This window comes from Falco punctatus (assembly GCF_963210335.1).
Source record: "Falco punctatus genome assembly, chromosome: 9".
Classification (NCBI taxonomy): Eukaryota; Metazoa; Chordata; class Aves; order Falconiformes; family Falconidae; genus Falco; species Falco punctatus.
The window spans coordinates 36,457,229-36,482,211 of record NC_137589.1 but is presented as its reverse complement, the minus strand read 5'-3'; the positions used below and the strand labels follow the sequence as shown (position 1 = coordinate 36,482,211).

At 37.4% G+C, this 24,983-nt stretch overlaps 2 protein-coding genes across 2 annotated transcripts in view; both read right to left on the bottom strand.

The window, feature by feature from the left end:
- The window catches only part of CCDC172 (coiled-coil domain containing 172), a 52,058-nt gene extending 37,941 nt beyond the window's left edge, over nt 1-14,117 (bottom strand). Inside the window, exons 1-2 of the mRNA XM_080403280.1 lie at nt 3,408-14,117; nt 3,086-3,171 (exon numbers count right to left, since the gene is read on the bottom strand). Coding sequence (XP_080259406.1) covers nt 3,086-3,171; nt 3,408-3,741 — 420 coding nt within the window. The 5' untranslated portion in view covers nt 3,742-14,117. The remainder of the gene's footprint in view (nt 1-3,085; nt 3,172-3,407) is intronic.
- Nucleotides 1-24,983, bottom strand: part of LOC308070027 (pancreatic lipase-related protein 2-like) — a 182,092-nt gene that overhangs the window by 86,391 nt on the left and 70,718 nt on the right. The gene's annotated exons all lie outside the window — the stretch shown is intronic.

Sequence of the window (24,983 nt, the reverse complement as noted above, 5' to 3'; positions counted from 1 at the left end):
ACATATTTCCAGGTTAAACCCAGGAAAAATATTGATCACATGGGATCTTGTACCCAACATAATACAGTGTCCTCGATCTAATTGTGTAAATCTCATGACGTACCAAATCAGAAAATAATATCAGAGGGACAGAGGTGCAACATCATTGTTTTGACTGAGTGGCTGTACACATCATTAACTCTGCAATGCTACTATTGCTTATGTGAAAGATATTTTTCTGAGCAATTTCTGGAATTCTTAGCCATGGAAGTGTAATGGAAATTGGTTAAAGGCAGTTTGACCATAACCCCTGCCACCCCCCAGCCCCAAAATTCTATTTTGCATACAGCTTTATTGTTAGTTTTATTAATTTAAAACAGTAGTTTATCTGATAGAAGGGTATGCTGTTTAACCATTGCATTTTCAAAATTTGCTGAAGTGTTCTTCTCAATTTTCCAGCACATCTGCTGTATCGCTGTCTAACCTAAGTTAAGATATATGGTGGGATAAACTGTAACAGCAGATGAATAGGGAAGAGCTAAGCGCTGAAGAGTCTTAAAGGATGAGAATCGTTCATCTGATGAAATGGAGAAAAGGAGGTTAAGAGAATGACTCAGACTGTAATGCTCAGAACAATGAGTAGGGAAAGTAAAGTTAGCAGAATTGCCCACAGACTGTAAAGGCACAGGGTAAGTATTGGGAAGTAAATTGAATAATCAGGCTGATGCACGACTGTTTGTGTGTGCAGAAGCAGAAAAGACCAAATAAGAGTGATATTACAGAGGTAAAAATGAAAAGTTTGTAAAATGAAATAATGTAGATGATTTTGGAGAGGGTGCAGATGAAGTGCATCTGTTCAAAAAAGGAGGAGGATAGTGGAATCAAATGACCTAAGACTAGAATGTGAGAGTCAGAAAGGAAAGGACCAGATTTTTTCCTTATCTCTTATATGTCCGGTATGCTAAGCGTCCAGGAAGTGCTTGCCTCAGAAATATTTTATTTTTACATATTAATTCAGAGAGAGTAGATGGTTTTACATTGCTGTATTACACTACTGAACATAACTTAATCTATGCATTTGCAACAGTTTTTTTTTTAAGAAATCACTGAGCCATGAAAAGCAAAATGCTACAATTCGGGTTCTAATTACATGCTACCTGATTTTACAGGACAGAGTAAAAAAGTAACGTTTCCTAGGAATCTTTGATTGACCACAGGCAGCCTCTGTGAAATAGATGTCAAAACACTTTTGAACTCAGTCTCATCTGCTTGGTCAGGCGTAAGCTGCTGTGCGTGCATGTGCTTGGATATGTAATACTTACACAAAAGTGCAGTTGTTTGGTGTGGGATGCATTGAACAGCATTAGCTGACAGCATTGTTTAGTATTATTTAAATTACATAAACTATTGTAGACATATGTAAACTTAATTCCTGTACTGAAAAACAGATCACTTGAAATACTTTCAACAACTATATAACCTTTAAACCTAAATACAGTCTGATTGAAATGCATTTTCCCATTCCACTTGTTTTCTGTATCATTTTCTATCTATAAATGAATCAAAGTCACACTAAGCAAGCAAGTAAAATATATTTTTTGTGAACATCAGTGAGTATATTATTAATCCTGATGGGTAAAGCACATAAGATTTAATTAGGAATAGTTCTTCAGCTCTTCCCATTAGTCATTTACAGTAATGGCTCTACGCTTGGGACCTTCTGTACCTACCACATAAACCCCGATTATAAATCACAATGCATCAATAACAAATAAGTATTATAAACATAAAATTGTGATGTTCATAAATAAATTTATGAGCAAGCCTACAAAGGACATTACCTAACAAGCAACATCCAGATATAATCTGCATTGGTTAAATAAGTTACTATTTTAAAGCACTTTGGGGCTTTGAGATTGACAATAACTGCTTGTGTGAATAGAGTCTCAATCTGCAACCAGTAATTATTTGTAAAAGAGTTCTCTTTTACACTGACCCCCTTGCAGTAATGTTGATATTTACTATACGTATTACATAGTCTTTTACAAAAGGCAGAAAAGTCTGGTTTTGGAAGGATGAAAATCATGCCCCAAACATTTATTTTCAGAACTAGTTAAGGCAATCCTCTAAAGGTTCTTGAAGATGTTTATTTAAGCGATAGGATACAACAGTTCCTACTTCAAAGGAGGCTCCATATGCTTTCCTGTTGTGCACAAACATTCTGCCAGCACAGACACTTAAGAGCACAAGGGATGATATTTAGACTTTATTTTCAGGCATAAGCAAATGTTTTTTTAAATCATTGGTAACCACAAGTATTAATGGTGAAAAGCTCTGCAAAATGGGAAGCTTAATCTGAAAAGACATCTGCAGTTTGGTTAAATGGAAAGTGTAATAAAATCTTAAAAACACTAAATAGATTCGGTAACTGTTCTCTGTCTTCGGCATCCCTAGAAAAACTCTTAGGCCTTACGAGCGCTAACTGTGAGCCCAGGCTCACAGGGGGATCTTCAGCATACCACTCCAGATCCTGTGAAGTAAACACAGGGAATGTTTCCGTGTGTTTTCCGTGAAAGGCCTGTAGTGAAGGGCAGTGGGCAACAGAGGGATGGCTTCCCAGCCTCCAAAGGGAAGGCTGACAAGCGCCAGGGCTGTTAGGAGAAATTCTCCCATGGCTCCTGGACAGCGGGCCTGCCTGTGGCCCATGCCTGGGGCTGCGTCCTGGGCTCAGACCGCCCTGGCACCATGGTGGGCTCCCTGCCAAGCGCTGCCTGCAGGACAGGGGTGACTTCCACATGCACTTGTGCCATCACCAGTGTTTCCAGACCTTGGAAGCATTATCTGGAAAGGTTCCTACCCCTGAGGTGAGCGAGCCCCTGAACACAGCCAGAGGCCAGCCTGAAAGGTGAGCTCTGTGAGGGGGGAAAGACCTTGACAGATCTTTTTTCACCACAGAAACACACAGTCTACGTTTTCTCAGTGCCGTGTTATTCAGTAGGTAAAGCAAACTCCTTGAAAATGTTAATGAATGTACCTGAAAGAATAGGTCACGTGTTTATAAACAATATATTTCATTATTATGTGTACTATAAACGTGCCTGCTTACCTTGGTTTCTAATTTCATTTTTGCAGTGCTCAGCTCTTCTTTTATTTGGTTAATTTTTTCATAACTCTTATTTATGTTGAATTTAACTGCAACACAACAAAAATCTGTAAGAAAACACGCTGGGTTTGTAAAAGTTACATTCTTATAAACCCATGCCATTGGCAAGAAGCAGCCAGCCTGGCTGATGCCAAGCTTTCACCAACAAAGGTCCCCTCATGACAGCACCATGGGGCCACCCTGCCCTTGCCCCAGGACATGGAGGGGCCATGAAGTGTGGTCAGTGCTGACCCCGGCCCCACAGAATGGCAGCCATCAGGCAGACCTTGCTGGATGAGGTGCCTTTTCTCCCTCGCCTGCTTCTCTGTGAGCTCTATTTGCTGGAACAAAGCATCCAGGTTCATTTCTTGTCTTCTCGTGGAATCTGTGGGCTCTCTGGGCCTTGCTGCCTTTGCAGGGGGTTGGTTGGTTAAAGCCAGCATGCCCTGGAGGAAGGTGAGGCTGGGCCCAGCCACAGCCCCATCCCTCAGGGCTTGGCGTGCTTGGCTCTGCCCTCTGGCCTCTGCCTCCCTGGGGTCAGGAAATAAACCCCAAACCACAGAGGGAAGCAACCCCAGCAGATGGGATGCAGCAGAAGAGGAAGAGGATGGGTGAGACATGTGGGCTGCAGAGGGTAGGGGGGTGAGGGTGAACTTGGGCAGAGGGAAACATGAATGACTGGCCCGGGGAGCCCACACGGGAAATACAGGAGATGGGAACTTGTGCTCATCTGTGAAATGCTGGTTCCGACATGGAGTCTGCAGAGTTTGGATCAAACAGCTATGGCTTTATTCCTCTAGGACCACACACTTTATACTGGTTTTGTGCTGCTCAGAAGCTGCTTTTTCTACTTCTTTTTTTTAATGGCATGAACACCATCCTTTTAAAATATTATATCTGCTCAGGTTTATTTGTCTTTTGAAGATCGATATCTAACCTTAGATGCTAAGGAAGTAGGCTAAAATCTGCTGTCATGCAGAAGATGGTAAGCATGACTACATCAAACTTAAGTAGCGCCGATCAGACCCAACTCAGCTGCGTTTCACCACTAACGTAAAATGACAGTTTCTGTTCCAGTTGGTCCCAGTAAGCAAAGATCATAAGGCAGCCCATTGTACAATCTTCTGGAACATACTTGTGTATGAATTTACTGTGCTCTGAGCTTCTGCAACTTTCTAGTTTGCACATTACTGGATGGTATACCTAGGAATGTAAATACCCAGTTAAAAATGTAATTCATATTCCAGGGTTTGTTCCTACATCTTGAAAATGATTAACTACATTTCCTGCAGGGAATACCTGTGTGAAGTTGGCCTGTTTGCTTTAGGGCAGAAAAAGCCTGGAGGAGTGGAACCTTATAGCCTTCCAGCCTTTTTAACACTGAAAAAGATTAGGATTATTGACAGTCCTGTCTTGTTAAAGAGTTTTCCTCAGAAGAGGTCTGTCTTAGAATAGATAGGCAGCAGCAAAGTTCAGAAATTAGATAGAGAAAATCTTTGTAAAATGCAAAACAATATATATGAGAGTACAAATGTCTAATTAGTGAAAAAGCCACTCTAAGTTCTAAGAATGAGTCTGAGAATTCTGGAAAAATATTTTGTTATAACATTTACTGCTTAAAAGGTACCATGTTACAGCTTATAGCGTGCTATAAAATAGTGCTTTTTAAAGAAAAGACATTGCTCTATTTAAGAAAGAAAATGTGGGATCTGATGAAATTTAAAAACCTGAACCTAGCACATTATGTTGCAGGAAATGTAAATTTTTTTTTTTTTTTTTAATAGAACAAATTGCAACTAAGGGAGAAGAGTTCACAAAAGTGAATTTAAAAAGTGTTTCAGAAACAAAGCTTTCTAACCAAAGGCCAAAGGAAAAGCAGATGAGTCAAATGGGAACATTTGGTGATTGAGACAGTGATTTGTTACACAGGTCTGATGAGTGAAAAAGTAATTTTAAAAAATTCTAGAAAATTAACTGCTCTATCAGTGGATCAAGGAGAAAATAAATGAAAAGCTTTCTTTGAAGTTTTTGAGACTTGACTGCTTTTGTGTTTCAAACTAGAAAGCTTCTGTAGGCTGGGATAGTGTTCAGTGTCACTTATTAAAGAAATGACTGTGTTTTGTGGAGGGTGCTTCAGTGCCTCTAATTATGGCAAAGGAACTGCTCTCCCTAGAAAGAAGAGTCTGGCTCCAACTGTACTTTCTCACTGTCTGAGAATGACCATTCAGAGTGATTAACAATTCTGGAGAAGATTCCTTCAGAGACTGAAAAAATTCAAAGCAGTACAAGTATTTGACATTAAAACTTCATAGCTTTTGACTCCTGCAGCTATTTGCCATGTGCTTGCTTTTTACATGGTAAATAACTCGCAATAACAACTCAGGATTGTATAAAGGGACCATGCATATGAAACACATACAAGTGCTTTCAGAATCGGGATCAAGGCCATTACTTCAAAGGCATGCAGTTGCCTGGCTCCCATGAAATGGATGAGATGGTGTGAACCTAAATGTTTCAGAATAAGAGCAAAATGTGAACTGCCTTTGTTTGACTCCAACTTTTGCAAAGTATAAGATCTTTTGTAAATCACTAGCTGTTAGAAAGGTGACTTTAATTTTATTCTGTCAGTCATATCAGTACATCCTAATCTTAATCTATATCTGTATCTTAATCACTGTGCTGTAATCAGGTCATGTCTTTCTAGTGTACTTCAAAATTAGTAATTGGCCTTTGTAATCAGGCTGCTGTGCTAATAGTAAAGTTTCTTCTACAAGTTTTTTCTCTAGTTTGTGTAGGAAGAAGAAAAGAAAAATTTTGTTTGTAATTTCAAGTCACTATAAAAATATTTATTATTGTAATTTATTTCTAAATCATATATGCTCAGATTGTTTCAAAAATTGTTTATCTGAAAGCCAAAAATGAAAGAAGAAAAGGTAAAGAAGTGGCAGGGTAAAAATTAGATGATGTTATACAGTCTTCACCCTGAATATATATATATTAGAAGCTAGAAATTAGAGGATTGTAGTTGCTTTGTCCTTAAGCACTGTTAATATTATTTTTTCCATATGCAAGCTATACTGCTTACTTTCAAAAAGTTGTATTTATAGCAAACCTTCTCAACCTACATTGCTTTGGTCTTTCTTTGCTCTTGGTGTGCTTTATATTTACCATCTATTTTTGCACTAACATTTTTCTGCCTTATATGAAGGAATAAAGCTGTGCGCGTGTGTGTGTGTGCGAGCACATGTGCACCCAGTAATTATTTGGTGTAAGTAAGCATAAAAAATAGCAGACTTATTCAAAATTAATTTCATAATGTGTTTTTTAAAATCAAAGCATTAGCTCTACTATTTAAAAAACCCATTGTTAAAATACAGCAAGCAGTGTAAAATGGTAATATGTAATAAAATGGTTTTAATGCAAATCAAGAGCATTTTGTGTGGTTGTTTTCCCCCTCGTGCTGGCCACCCATTGCACCACAGGGGAGGATGGAGCTGTTATGTCTCTTCCATTGCCTGTCTCCTGCCCAGGCTGGGTGGAAAGTGGGGAGCACAGGAACAGCAAAACAAGCACTTGGTGGTCTCTGCTTGAAAATATTTTTGTTCCTAGTAATAAAAAGAAAAGAAAAAGAGAAAAAGAAAGAACAAGAAGGAACTCAGCTACTTCTGCAAAACTACAGCAAGACAGCAGAGAAGAGGAACATTAAAATGCAGTAATAACCTATAATTTATGATCTATCTCTAAATCCCTGAGGAACTCAGGTTAAATGCAGTCTAGTAGTTATCTCTGGAAGAGAGAGCAAACCACTACCCCACAGACTGGAAGCTCTCCATTTCTAGTAGGCTGCTCAGCAAGGGACTCACGAATGAAAACCCTGTTTCCTTCTTGAAACGGGGAGGGAATGACCTACAAAAATTCATATAATAAAATATAAAATAATGGAAAATGTAGAAATAAATCCCTGTCAAATTATATGCAAATGAATACAAAACGTTTCTCTGTGCCTGAAATCCCTATCTGTCTGTTTTTTCAGGTGACAGAATTGTGAGTTAGTGAAAAGCTGGGTGTGTTAATTAAAAAACACACTAAGTAACTTTGTACTCCCCTTAATATGTCTGGCTGCAATGGAAAATCAGCTATACTCTTTTCCACTTTGGTAGGAATGTAAACAACTTCACAACAGATGTTCTTTATAAGGACAGAGCCTGCTGTTTGCATTGTGATATCTCCGTTTGAGTCTTACATCCAAGATTTTGTTTAATTCCATCTGGAAAGGCTTCATTGGATCCCTCTGGATTACAAAAGCAAAGATTAATCTTTCATGTTTTTAAATATAAGTTTTCTATTGTCTTTTGTTATAATCACGCAACACCTGCTTTCTCTGCTGATTGGTAACTGTGCTGTTATATAGTTGTCCAAGTTGTTCCTCTGTAGTCTTTTAGAGTCTTACATGTATTTTAGTCATCTCTTTTACTGCATCTATCCTAACTCTTCTTTACTTTGCTGTTCTGTAGTATTTGGATAAGCGACAAATGAAGTGCTCATTTTGAAACATTTATCAGAACTCTTATTTATCTTGGCATAATGGTAGTAACTTCTCTAATGGAGAAAGAGCTTTTCAGATCTGGAGTGCATATCACAGTACAAAATACTGCCTTGGCTTTACATTTTTGTAGTAATTTTTTTTAATTTGGCTGGAAAACTGCAGTTTGCTTTACATCAATACTGTTATTACTAAGTTGGCACCCAGTGGAATCTACAGCACAGTGAAAAAAACACTATTTGGAATGTAATTGTTTGTATCTTCCATTTATAAAAGAGATTTTAAAAAAATTTTTATTAGCAGAAATGTAAATGAGTTATCCATTATGTTGTAATGTCTTATGAGAAGATGGGTGCCATTAAATCTTCTGAATAAAGGGCTGTTAAAGAAACATTTTGAGAACTGGGACTTTCATGCAAAAGATGTAATCTTAGATTGAAATGCATTAAACAATCTGTTGAAAATACTTCATTTTAATCAAGTATGGTATTTTTCCTATAACCATATAATGCCAGTACGCTAGCTTATCTCTTTTTGTCACATACATTTTATCTTAATCATAGAAAAATCTGAATGAACAATGAAACATAAAAAGTAATAATTTTAAAGTTAGTTCATCAAAGTAAAAAAAAAATATTTCCATTTCAATTGATTCTCAGAAGTTCATACACAATGCTGCTAAATTATTAGATGAGCAGCTGTCATTATTTCTTCTAAAATATTTCAGGAGATTTTAAAATGTTTATGTTTGTTCTTTAAGCTCTGTTTCTACTTGATGCTGCAATTGTAGGAAAAATGTGTAGATGACTAAAATGGAACTGCTTTATTGTCTTTATTCATAACAGGAGGCATAATTTAGTGCTAGGTTAGATTGTTATACTTGTGCTGTATGCTTTAAAGCCAAATGAGTTTCTCTGCATGCTGATAAGAACCCCCATACGAAACTAAGGGTCATCCATTACACTTTTAGGCTTCTCTGCTAATGGTTTTCATAAGATTAATTTTACAGTTCCATCCATGTTCCTGCTTAAAAATATAACAGATATAACAGTTTCCTTAGACATTTGGAAGGCTTGGATACATGCCCATGGCCTGAATTAGGCAGCAATAGAGATTATTCCCCATTCCATGCAAGTGCCCAAACCAAGGAAGTACTGCCTATTTGAGGAAAAGCTAACTCAGTTTGACTAAAACATTTACCCTGAATCTGAAAGACTGCTTTTAACATAACTATTGAAACTGCATGGTCTCATAGATCCTCTCACCAAAATTGGGCCAGATGGTAGGTATTTTTCAGTGACAAACTGTTTTGTAAGAAAGTTTTGAATTCTAATTATTTATTCAGGGAAAAAAAGCTGTTGTCCCTACTCATTCCAAATAATCTGAACAGTTTTCAGAATACTACTTTCCTCTGGAATATTGTGGAAAAAGTATGTTCTACCTGCATGTTTTAAAACCTGCTTTGTAAAATCCAATCTAATAAATTTATCTCTATAAAACTGTGTCCTCTGTTTTCTGTACAGCCTTTTGTGGACAGAGGAACATATTTAATGAAGACTTAACAATGATAAATAACACTATATAAACTTAACTGCCTATTGATACAGATGTTATGCTACAATTTAATGTTTTTTAGAGATGACATAAAAAATGAGAACCTATAGATAGAAGTTGTGCTTCTATCCCTTCCACATTCCTTCCCACCGATGATTCGAGAGATTAGTTATCTTTAATCCTGAAATTTTCAAAGGCTTCACAGCACACATCTGCATACATATGCCAGGACTCAGTGCCTAGGCAGGATAATAAAAGCATTAAATTCAAGTACAGTAGAAAATCACAGCTGCAGTAAGCATGTATTATCAATTGTGCCACATTCATGAAATAATAATTTGCATTGTATTACAGTGACTTCTCTTCAGAAGCATTAAACATGTCTATTTACAGATTGTGTGAAAAGTATGTAAATAATTCTTGTGGGTTTGTCTTTTTACAGCTTCTCTTTTTAGAAAGAAGATAACATAAGGAAAGTGAATTAAAATAAATAGCAAAGATGTTGCTTCCTTTAAAATAATGACATTTTTCTTATTTTGAGAGTTAAATCAGAACATTTTAAACACTCTCAGTAAGTCAGTTCTTTGAATACAAAATTAATATACATAGTTGAAGCTGCAGAATTTGTAAAAGTGAATAACACATTGTGTTTTCTTATGTGTTTTCACATATGTTTTGGCCTGTGCCTCTTTCTTTTTAAAAAAATCATGACTATGCTGTTGTCGATGGTGTTTTTAACCCTCTTTTTCCATTGCTAAAAGCAATACACATAGCTTAAATACCAGTTTAGAACCAATTGTTGATTATGAATGGTGTTAGATCTTCCAGTGCTGCAAAAAGAAAAAAAAAAAAAAGCTCATTAACCAAAGGAGTTAATGATGAAGAGCCTGATGCAGACACATATTTATATTTGCAATCTTTATTTATAGGATTAATCCACTAGGACACACGGAGTCGATGACACGAGACTCATAGGCAAGGAGAGCTGGAAAGCACAGCATGGGATTGTCTGTTTTATCTCTACAGTTGGGTCCGAAAAAGCACCCCTGACTCATGGGGAGAGCGAACTTCTGCACGGGCAGAGCTTTTCAGGAAGATCTGGCAGATGGCTGTCCTGCCTGGCTCTCCCTGTCCTGTGCTTATTAGCCAGAGTAAACACACTCAGTTCCTCCACCCTTTATGCATCAGTCATGTTTTCTTAGTCTCTTTCCCTTGTTTCTTTCCCCATATTCACCATTTTTGGTGTTCTTAGATCCTTTTCTGCTGGGCAGCTTCTTGGTCAAGCATTCCTTATCCTTCGTGTGTGCATTAGATTTATTGTCATTGAATGTACCGTGTTGCTTTTGCCCTTAGTGAATCTTCCACACAATCTTTCCCATGTGTCATGGTATTCTGAATTCTGATTCTTTCTTCCAAAACACTCTGTTTCCCTTCCCCAGCGTCTGTCCCCTCCTCAATACTATACACTGACTTGTGCACATTTTGTAAGTACACTCTCTATTCCATCTTCCAAGATGGTAAAAACTCCATGTTGGATCTGGCTCAGACTTCTGTGGGATCCCTTTTGTGAAGTCCTGAAGAGTAAATAATCAAAAGCTATTCACCAAGAGCAAGTTTTCAATCAGCTATGCACTCTTGATAGCAGTGAATACTGCAGACCTTGTGGGAGATCAGGGCCACGGTTCTGCCAGCTCAGCCCAAAGGAGTACCCAGCCTCTCTGTGACAATGGCCAGCAGCAGAAGCCCAAGGAATGTAAGAAAAAAATAGGTTTGAGATGGCTCTTCCCCCAGTATGACCTTCTATTTTGCAACAATCTGGATTTAGAAAATAGTTTATTTATGAGAATATGACACAAGACTATGAAAATCCAGTGTCAGTGTCAAAGTCCTTTATCAATGTCAAGGTACAACCCATTTGCTGTATCACTTTCACCCTTCTGGCCAGCTGCCATATCAGAGAAGTAAGTTAAATAGTGTGACATGATCTGTTCATGACAAACCAAAGTTGAATGGTGTTTTATATTTGTTTATTTTTCTTCCAAGTATCTGCAGTTCAATTGTTCAATAATTTGTCCTAGTACTTTTCTTAAAACTTAATCTGTCTGGTGTAATATTCTGCCAGAGAATAAAGACAAACACTAAGTTTAGCATGTCATATTTCTCTGGGAACTTCCCAGTCCTTGGTGAATTTTTTAAGACAGGCTCTAGCTATTCAGAAATATCTTTTAATGGTTCCTGCAAATTTGTAAGCTGAAAGGGATGAGGTCCTATCAGCATGAACACACCTAAATTATTTCCGTATTGTGGTCAGTACTCCATACTTCTTGTTGAAGTTAGTGTAATTTTGCACGAAGGCACAATTCAATTTTCTGGGGAGTGCTAAAGGAGATAAGGGTTAGAGATGTGTCAGTCTTCTCTGTATCACACACCACACCCTTTCCTAGTTCATAATGGATGATCTCAAAAGTGATAAAAAAGATATCAGCATGGCCAAAAATTTAGCTGAGATGGCTTGCCCAATTAAACCAAATATGAAATGGTTCTTCAAACAGATTAGTAAAAGGGAGTACAGAAGTAAGAAGTAAGGAAACATAGAATACCAGAAATTAAATGGAGGTTAACTACATTCTAGGTACAATTGAAATAGCAAATGAATGCTTTGTTTCATTTTTCAGTGGGGATAATATATTGAACAAGAATAGTAAAAAGGTGCTTAAGGGAATGAAGCAAATCAATTAAGTTTCTGTAAGCGAGCCATCAGCCAAACCTAGCCTACTTACTGTGATGAAACAGAGAGGTTTAAACAACACCCATTTCAGGGCACTGAAAGTATCCACAAATGCTGATTAGCACAGAATGCATTTGCAGGGATTTTATGTGTATCTGTTCAATTCAGCGCTAGCTCAATACAACTAAAGAATAATAAAGTTATTCCCTGTATTCATAAAAGGGAAAAGAGGTGGTCAAATAAAATGTGGATGCGGTAGTTTGACCTCAACACTAAGAAAGGACTTTGAGTAGATTCTGAAGGGAAAAATTTTCAAGGACCTGGAGCAAATGGAGAGTGGGAATAACTACAACATGGTTTTATCAAGGGCAGATCATATCACACTAACTTAATATCTTTCTTTGATAAGATAATTGTCCCAGAGAAGAGTAATGCAGTAAACCTAATCTACCTTGATCAACAAAAGGCATTATATTGTTCCTTGGGGGAAGTTATTTAAGGTGGAGAAGGTGGGCTTTAATGAAAGAATTGTAAGGTGGAAGAGGAACTGCGTAAAGGGTTATATTAAAAGATGGTTCTGTTAAAAATGGAAACATCAAAATGAAAGGAGTTTGCTAGTAGAATTCCTCTAGGACTGATCTCGGCACTGATTTAAGTAGTATTTTTGAACTTGGTAAATGTAGGGGAATAGATACGGCATTGAGAGATGGCACAAAACTGGACTATGAATAGCATATCAGAAAAAAATAAATGACCTTATGGACTGACAAAATGGAAACGTAATAGTATGGAAAGTAGAGCTGGGTGATTGGGAATTAACATTGTATTCTTTTAGAATAAGGTAATGTCTTGATAATTGCTGGCAATAGTAAAGGGAAGAGGTATAGTATATACTCTGCTGTATGGTGATTATGAACCATCATTATGCCATGGCCGTGAGGCAGTTTCAGAATATATTACATGAATGATTTTCAGTGAAGACAATAAAGTGTTAATACTGCTTTAAAAGGCATTGGTAAGACAACTCTCAGAATGTTGTTTACAGTTCTCATGACCCACATTGATTCACAGCAGGTGCAGAGTGGGATGGTTAGGGGAAAAGGAGTACCTATTTTCTCAGCTGTGATGTAAATAGCTTATCTGGCAAAACAACGCTTGAAAGGGCATATGGTTATATCTTTATAAGTATGTGTGGGGGTAGACGTGAGGGAAGAAGACTTTTATGTTAAAGGATAACACTATTTCAAGATCAGATACTTACAAACAATTATGAATAAATTAGATATTTAAAAGAAGGTTCTTGGTAATCTGTACAAAGCTCTGGAACTGCTTTCCAGACAAGGTCATGGAGGCAGGGACCTGAACTACTTCTATACAGACATTTATAAATTAATGAAAGGATATGTATGACATGGTGAAGTGATCATGAGTCAGAATATAAAGTTTGTGATATAAAGCTTTGGATACTTATTGACTTTGCCAGAGAAGTTTAATGGGAAACTTGTTTGTGTACATTTCTTACACAATCCCTCAACAGAAAGTTTTTTAACTGGTCCACATACCAGTTCTTCTATTCTTCTGTACATACCAGGACATTTATGTTCCTTCCTGGTGCGTAGCATAGAAAGGGTCTGCCCTTTCTTAAATGAGAAGATTCCCAGTAGATAAAATGGGGCAGTTTGTTAGCATGTCAGGTGTTAACTGGGTATAATTTGCTTACATGCTTAGGGTTAAACTGATCACCTGATTAGGATCAGAAGTAATTTTACTCTGTGGGGTCAGGAAAGGTGGTGTTTTCCTCTGTAATATAAACTGTCTGGAATGAGATGTGAGTTTTTACCTTGTGAAGTATTTCTTCTTGCAGACTGCTAAGATGTGGCTGGTCAGTAAATCTCATTACTTTAATATCTTCTACTATCCTTTGACACACTGATGGTTTTCATTCTCCTGAGGTACAAGGGGGTGTGACTATAATGTAGGATGTAATTTCAGTATACTACAAGACTTAAGTCAATGTTTGCTTTTTTAGATCTTTCAAGAATTTCCTCTGAGTAAGAAAACCTTACTTTTCTGAGGTAGCGTGGAGCTGAATAAGAGGCAGTTAAGGATACTTCATATGTATTGGTAAGCTCTGAAAAAGAAAAGGTTGATAATTTTTGTGGACATTTATAGCAGAAAAAGTCCTTTAATTGATGATTCTAGCTCAAAGAATTAAAAAACTATTTAGATTATATCGTATTTTGTGAACTGGGATTCTCAGGGCTTTCTAGCTTAGGTATTCCACTAACACGCTTACAGGTGCATCATCTTATTGCTAAATGAGTGAGGTTCTTCAGACTTTATAAAATATATTTTATAGTAACTACAGATGCTGTTTTTCCTCATAATTTGTTTTCTTGACTATGGCTGCCTGAAAAGAAATACATGAAAATTGATAGTGCTTTATTTCCTTAAATATGTAAGGAGTCTATGACAATTAGGCTTGTAACTCAGCTGTCATAGTTAAGTGGACACAATTAGATGTGGTGTAAATGGAATGTATTTATAATGTTTAGTTCTAGAGATTGTTTTTATACAAATATGGATCCACAGACTAGAGGCCACAAAGGATATAATGGTGTTAAAAAATCTACTAGGTAATTTGGTGTGAGTTATTGATATACCTATGATTGTGGTGGCTATACTGTCATTTTTTTTGCCACTAATAAAACCAAGACACTCAGTTTATATCTGTATTGTTTCTTGAATTCTGCATAAGTGTATTCTGAAATTGTGCAGCTTATTTCTCATAACCTGTACAGTGGTATCAATGTATCAGTTCTGTGACGTGGTTTGTCTCTTTCAAACTTCAGCTTCCTGGATTGTAAGTTTTTTTTCTTAAAGGACAGATAACTAAATGGTGTATAATCTGCTACTCAGTTTGTCCCTCTACTTACTTTTCTCGTCAGAGAAATAAAATAGCAGATTCATGAATCGGGTCAAACATAGTCTGTATCTGTTTTCTTAAATTCTGTCTTGACGTAGTCAGATAAATTACCTTTCAGTGAAGAGATGGCCTGAAACATACAGAAAATTAATTTCTCTAAACCTGCCCGTCCTCATGTGGCATTTGCTTTGAATTAAGCAAGTGCTTAGTTATCTGCTAGTGATACAAACAGCAAATCACCAAATTAAAACCTTTGTTCTTTGTATCATTGTCTCTGCAGAGTCCAGTGTTACAAGCCACACAACCTTTCAAGAAATAGTTGGCAGTTGCGTGGCATATGTAACTTTCTAAATCCAGCCCCCCTCATAGATGGAGAATGGTTACTCCCACACTTCCCAGTCCCTTTTGGCTACCATCTGGAACAGCAATAAAATAAAGCTAACTCTTTTTATTATCATCTTAAGTACATAAATCCAGCTGAAAATAGGTGGGTTTTTTTTCTAATAAAGTGTGTGATTAAATTCAAGCTGGAAAGTTTCTGCTGAGTTGTCATTGTTTAACCCCAGCCAGCAACTAAGCACCACACAGCTGCTTGCTTGCTCCCCCCTCTCCTCACCCGGGGGGGACAGGGGAGAGAATCAGCAGGGTAAAAGTAAGGAAACTTGTGGGTAGAGGTAAGAATTGTTTAATAATAAAAATAATTTTAAAATGTGATATAAATGTGATCTATTTAATAATCAAAACAAAATAATTTTAAAATTTTCTATAAATTGAACTGTTTAATAAGCAAAAAAATTTAGGTTTTCTATAGAAGGAAAATAACAAAGATAAATAAAACCCAAGGAAAAGAAGTGATGCAAATGAAAAATAACTGCTCGCTACCAAGTGAGCAGTGCCGAGCCTGTTCTCAAGCAGCAGCCCCCCAGCCAGCTTTCCTCAAAGTTTCTATGTTGGAGTGTGGAATATTCCTTTGGTCAACTGGGGCCAGCTGTCCCGGCTGTGTGCCCTCCCAGCTTCTTGGGCACCATAAGCTAAAAAGTCCTTACCTCGGTTTAAGCTCAGCTCCGTAACTACAACTAAAACATCACTGTGTTTTCACAAACATCAATATTATTCTCATCCTAAATCCAAACCACAGTACTATGCCAGCTATGATGGAATCATCACAGAATGGTTTGGGTTGGAAGGGACCTTAAAGATCACCCAGTCCCACCCCCTGCCACAGGCAGGGACACCTTCCACGGGACCAGTTGCCCCCCAGCCCCGTCCAGCCCAGCCTTGAGCACCCCCAGGGATGGGACACCCACAGCTGTTCTGGGCAGCCTGGGCCAGCGCCTCGCTGCCCTCAGGGGGAAGAATTTCTTCCTTGTATCTAATCTAGACCTACCCTCTCTCAGTTTAAAGGCATTACACCTAGGTAATTACTAGGAAGACAATTAACTGTCTCCCAGCTGAAACCAGTACAGTTATTTTAAGTTTACTCAATTTAAGTTTCTGTTAGAAATACAGGATTTTTGAAGCTGATTGTCAGATTGTTTTCATCTTACATTCTGGATAGCATAATATTCCTCTCCTACACACACACCCCTTATTATTGTTGTCTAAGTTATTGTTATCAGACATTTATTTTCTTTTTATGTCACAGAAAAACTTTGGTATATAAATCAGGACTTGGGAAGCCTTTAGGTTCCTGATATCAAAAAAAAGTCATCCTGCTAAATGGAAACTAGTATCTGTTGGCAGAAAGTTAGTTACCTTCTGCTCCTTTTATTTGTGTGCTGTACATGTGCCCCAGATCCCCTCAGCCTGAGCAGTGCCGTGGCTAGCCATCTCCTTTCAAGGTCCCTTCTGAAAACAAAAGCTGAATTTATATTCACAGGTCCACCCACAAGATGGAAAGTGAACTCAGCTATGTACAATTGAAGAGGAGGCAGTATGATATTTTAGTGTTCACTTCAATTGCCAAGATATTGTGTTTCCCTGCAAAAGCGTTGGACCTGAGACGTTGAAATGTGCTAAGAATACAGGGATTTGGGTTGAGGAAGAGGGAAAAGAGAAAGGCTGATCTCTCCGAAAAGCCTGTATTGTTAGGAGCTCTCAGAGCATGTGGTGGCAGACATATCGTAGAGGCTAGAGTACTTGCCTGGGACAGGAAAGATGTGATTGTGTTCTGTCACAGCATTAGGGAACTAAAAATCTTACTTTACAAAAAACTTTAAAAACCTTACACCAGGCACCTCTTTCAGACAGGAACATTGAACAACTAATTGTGCAAGAGTTACGTGGTAAGAACAACAAGCAAGGTGTGGTGTAGCGTGCTATCGTAATGATTACGATACTGTGCTTCCAGGATGGTTTTTATCTGACAGCTGTGCAAAATATATCTAAAACCTTCAGAATACTTCTCCCACTTTTACGTATTGAGTCTGAAGTATATTCTTAGTTCATTATAGACCAGGGTTGTCTTCTGTGTAGTATCACAGTTGAAATGAGATGGGTCTTATCCATATGGCAATGGTTTTAAGAAATGCGTTATCTTGGGGAGAGATTTAAGAGCATGGGTCCAGTAGTCAGTGGACAAGATTATCTTCCAAAATCTGACATGAATTTTTATTCTTTGCCTTAGATATTGATTCAGTAATAGTATTAGTCTGCATATATATTCCTAATTAAAACATAATTCTCACTTTTAACTTCAGACATTTACACAAACCTAGGTTTCTGACTGATTCCAGTTGTATTGAGGGAGGAAAATATTTTTTTTTTCTTTCCCAAGGAGGCTTTATGTCCTGATTGTCATTTTATAGTACTGGATTCCATTTGGGCCAAACATACATCAGCTGCTCTGAAACGGGAGTCAGCAGCAACTGCTATATCCTGCTTCCTCTGAATCACTGGCAGTGGATGGGTATAGAGAAATAACTAGTGTTTGGAAGGAAGAGAAGGGAGAGGATTGTTGAGTGGAGTTTCTAAAAAGGACTAAGATTATGAGTGTTAACAGGGAAGTACTGGACTAGGACTTCAACTGGGAGAGGACATTTGAGATAAACTATAGTCTTTCTTTTGATTCAGGATCAGGGTGCACAATTCAAACAAAGCAGAATAACCCATCACAGTATTAAAATCAAAACATTTTAGTAGCTCAGGCAGACATCTTATGTGTACACTCTAGTAATATTTGTTTATTTAGGCTTTGCCTAAACACAGTTCTATTTTATACCTGTATTTTCATAGAGTAACCTCTGATACAAAAAGATTTTGAGGATATTGGGCATTTCAGGTTTTTTAGATATTTGGTGGTCTTCTCAGTGCCTCATATAAGCTTCTAGGCATCTGGACAAATGGGCCCTGCACAGGAACACCATGGTGAGCCCAACATCGGGTTTATTTCATAAGAGCTGTATTTGCACAGAACAGGCATAGATACTCTGGTCTTGTGACTCTTTGATGAAAACGTGGTAATCCTGCCTTGGTGGTTTGCAATGTAACACCTTGTTAACACCTAGTTCTTTCTTGTCTTTAAAATTTTGCACTTCCCTGGGAAACCTGACTTGTCTCTAATCATACAGAAATAAAAACGTTCTTGAGTGGCTTTAAAGTATAGTAAGCTCATTCAGCAACCAGTGCTTTACTTTAGAAATAGTTTTATCTCAGAGGGGAAACTGTCTTCTAAGTTTCCCTCTTTTTTTTTTTTTTAAAAAAAAAAAAAAAAAGAAAAAGTACCACCATTAAGAATTAAGAAAAAATTGTAGGCAGATAGCTTTGACAGTCCAGTCACATAATTATTCAAACTGTGAACACCACTCTATTAGTTCTTTATCACAAAACTCAAAGTAAGACCCTGTTGGCCCCCAACCACTGGAAGATTTCTGTTTGGCTATATTCCAAAGGCGCTGGCCAAGCCTGGGCTAGCATTTCAAATCGTGTTCAGGAAGATAGCCAGGGAGTCTGCACCAGTTTGCCCCTCCCATCTGACCAGTACTTGTCAGCTTGGCCATAGACAGCTGGAGAGATATATTTAGGCCTCCCTGTCATATACCCATGTGCTGGTAAGCATCTTCCTGTCTCAGTATGTCACAAGATTTGGGATGCCACTATCTTAGCAGGATTCGGAACTGTAACTAGAGTCTGAGTCTTTTAACTGATCCCTTCAGCCATTCTGTTTCACCTTTAGTTTAGGATTTATTTACTCAGGACTCCTGCTAGTTAAAAATATCACTTAAAGATGTTCAAGGGAGTTAGACTAAGGGAAAGACAAGTCTGTGCGCTTGACACTTACTTTAAACATTTTTAGTCAAGATTCATCAACTGGGACATTCCACCTAAAGTAGAAATCTTACAGAAAGAGTACTGTTTGTGGAAATCTTCCAGGAAAAACGCTTTTGGTTATTTCTCTAGATGGGAAAAAAATATTACATTATCTCCCTGTGGGGATATTTTTTTTCCCCATGGGATAAAATATGATTGAAAAATTAAGTTAATTTTTTTCACTTTTTAAAAAGTTCTCAAACTCAATTTTAAATTAATATTGACTGGGCAGTCGACACATTTTCAGCTTTCCTTCAATACAGTGTCTCCATGCTGAAGCGAGCTATTTCAGATGTCTGAGAAAGGATTGCTTAATGCCTGTAAGCACTGTCAGAAATCAATAACTTTAAAATTTGTGCTATTTGTACCTTAAGTTTAGCATATCACTTTAATTCAATCTGTTTACAGTAGAATAAAAGTGGGTATGGACAATTGTCACAAAGCACATACATGTGTTGAATAATATTCCTTTACTTTGTAGAAATAATATTATTTTTATATTTGCAGTATTAACTGTATCTTTATTGAAGATCTGCCAAAAAGTGCAAATTCAAAATATCATAGGAAATAGCATTGTGGTTACATGTAACCTGTGGATAGTGATCACAATCACACTAAAATAGTTTTTCTATATTGAAAATATTGTAAGGGTTTATAAAATTTGTAAAACGTATCATGGAGCAAAAACACATTTTCAAGATATTTTAGGTGGGAAAATGATTAGCAAAGCAGTGCTTTCAATAACATATTTTTTTTTTATGTAATGAGCTTTTAATATTGAGAAGAGCAATGCAAAAAAATTCCAAATTGTGTGTTGAGAAAAAAAGGGTGCTGAATTTGAGTGCTGTATTTTCCAGCAGACAAAGGCAGCTCTGTTGAAGTTCACTTTTCATATTGCACAGGTGTCTGCATCTTGAAGATGAAATTTATTCACTTTTGTTATATACATGTATGATCTGCTCTAGGACTTTGATCATCTAAGTGTTGAGTCTATTTGGTGATAATGGGATGATTCTAAGCATTTTCAACAGGTAAAATGTGAAGATGTTTAAGCATCCAAATGTAAGAATTAAAATATATCAGTATTCTGTCTGAATGTGAATTAAAAGACTTAACCACTTAGGCTGAACATTTAGCTGTTTTAATGCATTCTACCAAAAAGTGCAAAGTATGCAACTAAGACTGTGGTAATGCAGTGAAATAGAAACCCTGGGATGAACAGCTTTCTCCTTTCTGCTTCTCCCTGTGTTCTCCAGGTCTCCAAAAACTCCTGTGGCCCAGCTAACTATTCTGAAAGCAAATAGTTTTATGTGCCATCACATACCAGTTTTTTTTGACATTTAGAATGAAGATTTTATCTCTCAAAATATCTTTACCAAAACAGTTTGATTCTAATATTATATATATGTTTATACATACATATATATAGAATATATAACTCCTGCAGTGCTAGCCAAGACTTATAGCCTCCTTTCTAACTCTTTGAACAGTGTCAAAGTAGTGCCTGCGTCAAAGTGTTGACAACATACATAGTCAAGACCAAAATGGAAGGCAATTGTGATTACCCAGTTCACAAAGACAAAATCTGAATCTCAAATATCAAAGTATAAGGATATATTCTAGGGAAATGCACAAGTTTCTGTTCATGAGGATGTCATGCTTTAGATCAGGCCAGACAAAATATATGCATGAATTGCTATGTGATAAATGACACTATTTGAGATATTATTCTGCGCATTAATAGTCAGTCTGTCACAGAGGCCACAAATATCCGAAGTTACAGGAATGTGGTTAGTTCTGCTTCTCCTCTTGCTGCTAAGAGCAGTGGTTATTAGTAATCTGGAGGAGTGGCGTGTGATGTATGGTGGTTGTGAGCATGGCCCCGTGCATCCTTGGAAGTCCTCTGCAGTCGGGTATCCCTGAGAGTTCTTTTGTGCTGTCCCCTGAATTGAAACTCCATTGTGTCTGTTTTGGATTGGTTTTGGGTTTTTTCTGCTTGCTTCCTTTTTTTTTTTTTTTTTTTTTGTATAAAAAAGGAAAAAGAACTCAGTCATGCTATGCTGGTGCTTCACAATATCCTGACTGTGCATGTCAGGATGTTCTGACTAGTTCCAGCCATACAGATCAGAATGTAATCAAGTTCAGAAATCATGGTATTAATCACAATTGCTTTGGATTTTTGTAATTCTGGGAACATCGTGCTTACATTTCATTCTGGCAAGTTGTCGTTATTGTATGTGCTTAAACAAGTTTGCATTATTTTGTTATAAATAGTGATCTGCTGGATAATTAACCAAGTAAGAAACTTGGAGGGGTCACACTATGGGCATGTAAGTAACTTGTTACAGCTTTAAATTTACTACAAAGTATTTACGTTTTGTCTGCAAATACAGTCTTTTCTTCTTTCATAAACTTCCTTCTTTTCCTTACTTGGAGCTGCGGACTCCTAGCCTTTTTGCCATTCTAAAAATAAATTATATGACACAGTTGCTCGTATCTACAGCCATTGCTGCATTCAGAAGTATGGCTTTTAGAAATGTTTTTCAGATATGACTTGTAAGAAGCAAACAAACAGACATTGGACAATCTTGTATGCTGGATGTTTTTCCAGTTTATGTTACAGGATTAGCTGTTAACCTTTTTTTAGGGTCAGGACACTGTCCTTTCAAGTGCTTTACAGACAGAGTACAGATGTACTTCCATAGTTTGGAGCACACTACTCCCTTCAGTGAGCCCATAATTATTCACAAGTGTCCAGGAAAATCTGAGCTAGTGTAATTTACATGAAGTAAAGCTGAAGCAAGGTGTAAGTAAAAATAGGTGCTTATTTAACCTGCATTTTTTTAAAAAAGAAACTGCTAATTGCTTGTTTCAAATGCTATGCCAGGTGTTAGAAATGTGCCCCAGGATGGCAGAAAAGATGCCCATTCTCCTTGGCCTGGGAGAGGTCTCCTCTAGAGGAGGAGTGAGAAGTTCCTGCACTGGATGGCAAGGCAGGCGTGACAAAGTCAGCAAGGGCTGGAGAAGCTGGTGCTGATGGTTTCTGAGAGACACAGACGCTCCACTCTCTGAGTGCCTGAACAGACCCAAAGGCAAGCCTCAGAGGTGGTGACGAAAAAAGACAGACTTTAGTAACTCTAGGAGAACCTGAGTAAATTTTGTTCAATCAGAAAACTGCCTGGAGAAAAAGATGCGTGTTCTGTCGTGCGGTGTGGGGGAAAGGTTTGTTTTCAATCCTTCCATTTAGTCAGGCTGACCAGCCAGAATGAGTTTTCTCTGTTAAAACCCAGAAAGCTCAGTCTAATCCATTATTTTATGTTCTAATAAAATATGGGGTCAAGATTAGAAGGCTTTTAAATGTCTGCTTAAAGAAAATGGCAAATCCACCTTCATATGCCTCACAGATGGACAGAGACAAAAGTATGGCGTACTTTATGTTTGGCTACTTTTACTGACCAGTTCAGATACAGTTTCCTTAGGAATATTCAGGATGCAGTTACATGTAAATTACTTGAGTCAAGATTAAATATAGACAGCATCCGGGAAGTTGGAATAGTTCACTTCCATAATTTAAAAGTATGCATTGTTGTTTTTTACCTGAATTATGTGTGCTAGTAAAACTGCAGATAGACAGGCATTCCATCATGAAAGCTTTTTTGACTGGTGTTACCAGCAGGTAATTATATCCATCTAAAGCAAATGCTGGCAAGTTAACTGTGCATCACATGATTAAAGCAGGAAAACCTCCTTAACAGAGAGAGCTGTATTGGTATAATGAAGGCTTATGGAAAAACGTGGAGGGAAGAAACTGACAGTAAAATCACTTGTTTTCAGACTTGCCTTTCACAGAGGCCTGTCATGTTCACTTTTTTGGTGTGTACAGTGCTCAGTAGGTATTCTGCTGTCATCAGAGTTTTACAGAAGTAGTAGCAGAGAAGCCAAGTAATGGGATTATGTGGTATTTTAGTAGAACAAACAGGTCTCGATTTTCAGCAGTGTTCCCAGTTGATAATCAGTTGGATTACAGGAGAATTATATCATCATAAGGTTTTTCCTAAACTATAAACAAGAATAATGCATGTGTTAATTAAGGAGCTGTTGTTGCTGACTCAAGAAATATTTAGTCTTTTCATCCCATATTTATTGAACACTTTTTATAACTAAACATCTAATTTCAAATTGCGTTCTGTGCATTTATTTTTCCCAAAGTATTCACAACTATTCAGGAAATCATGTAAACGAACCAACAAATGCTCCTCCTCCCACAATAAAATAAAAAAAAGTCTAACATGACAAACCAAACAAAAAAAACCCCACAAAAACACACAATCCCTTCCAAAACCCCAACAACTCACAAACAAAAGACCCCACCCCTCCAAAAAAAAAACCCTACAAAGCAAACAATAAAAGTTTAGTAAAGAGGCTAGTGCATGCAACTGAGGACAGATACCTGAGAACAGTTGTTTTTCCTTTCTCTGTAGGACAAATTCTGAAGTCATCTACAATTCTAGTTTCTTCCATTTCCATTTTCTCTTGATCTTCTTTCACCTCCAGTATAAATATCTTGAGACTTTTTGTACCCTAAATTTCTCACCTTGGAGGAAGACTGATCAGAGATTGTAGAAATTAACGCTGACAGTCGCTAACCTTTTGAGAAACTCCCCAAAAAATTACGATTTTGGTGATACCATGAGGAGAAAAATTCATTTTACTCATCAGGGTTAGTCTAGCAAATTTACAGAAATACAGTTTTGAAAATCCAGGATGATAATTTTGCCTTTGGCCACTAAATTCTAAAATTACTTTAACCTCCAGGCATCTTTTTTGACTTCCCTACGCAGGGCAGGAGTCAAGATAGATTTGGTCCTACAATTTAGAATAAGATACATACAGTAAATGAAAGCAAAGATTTCCTCTACAATTATTATTCTTTGCTATGTAGATGTGTGCGGATCCAGCATAGCATGAACAGTGAAAGCTGAATACCCATCACTAGCTAGAGACGTACATGTTCAAAAAGAAAATCTCACCACTTTTTACACACCATTCTATACATAGACATTTTATTGCTTTCAATTAAATGTGTGTGTGGGGGGGGGGGGGGGGGAAGAGAACGAACCTACATACAAGTAAAGCAGAATGCCAATACAAGATACCAACATTTTCAATTTTTTACATAGTTTTTTTCAGATGCTGTTCAAGAATCTGTTTTCAATGTTCTGAAATGTTAATGCTTTCCACAATTATACTTTTAAAGGGGCCTGGATGTTATATGCTTACAGCAATAGACAATTAGAATACATAATTTTCTAGAGCTTTAGTTTTTCTGCAAAGGCTATGAGGTTCACTAATGTAAATAGTGAACTTTGCATAGTAAAAGGTAGCGTTTCCCATCCTGTGGTTCAGAATTGCATAGTTTCCACAAGACTAAGTTGCTGGTAATCACAGAGATTTTAAAAGGCAAAAGGAAAGTTTCAAGCTGACAAACCGAATTGTGACCTTGGCTGAATCACATTAGTTACTAGTGCCCACGGGACGCTGAAGGCGGCGTATTGTTTAGAAGCTGAAGTTTCAAGTGATGTCCTAGCATCTGAATTGTATCGCTCTATATTTTCTAGGCACGTGATTTACTACTACTTAATAGATGATATTTCATATTTTTTTTAATCTTTTATGCTTTTACCTAACTGCTTCACATCAAATTTCTTTGCTGACCGTATCCTCTCGTGCTGTGGGATTTAGCACGTGGCTCTGCTGCAGAAGCCCAGCTCCCCTCTCCCAGGGCAGCATGGCTTGCCTGTGA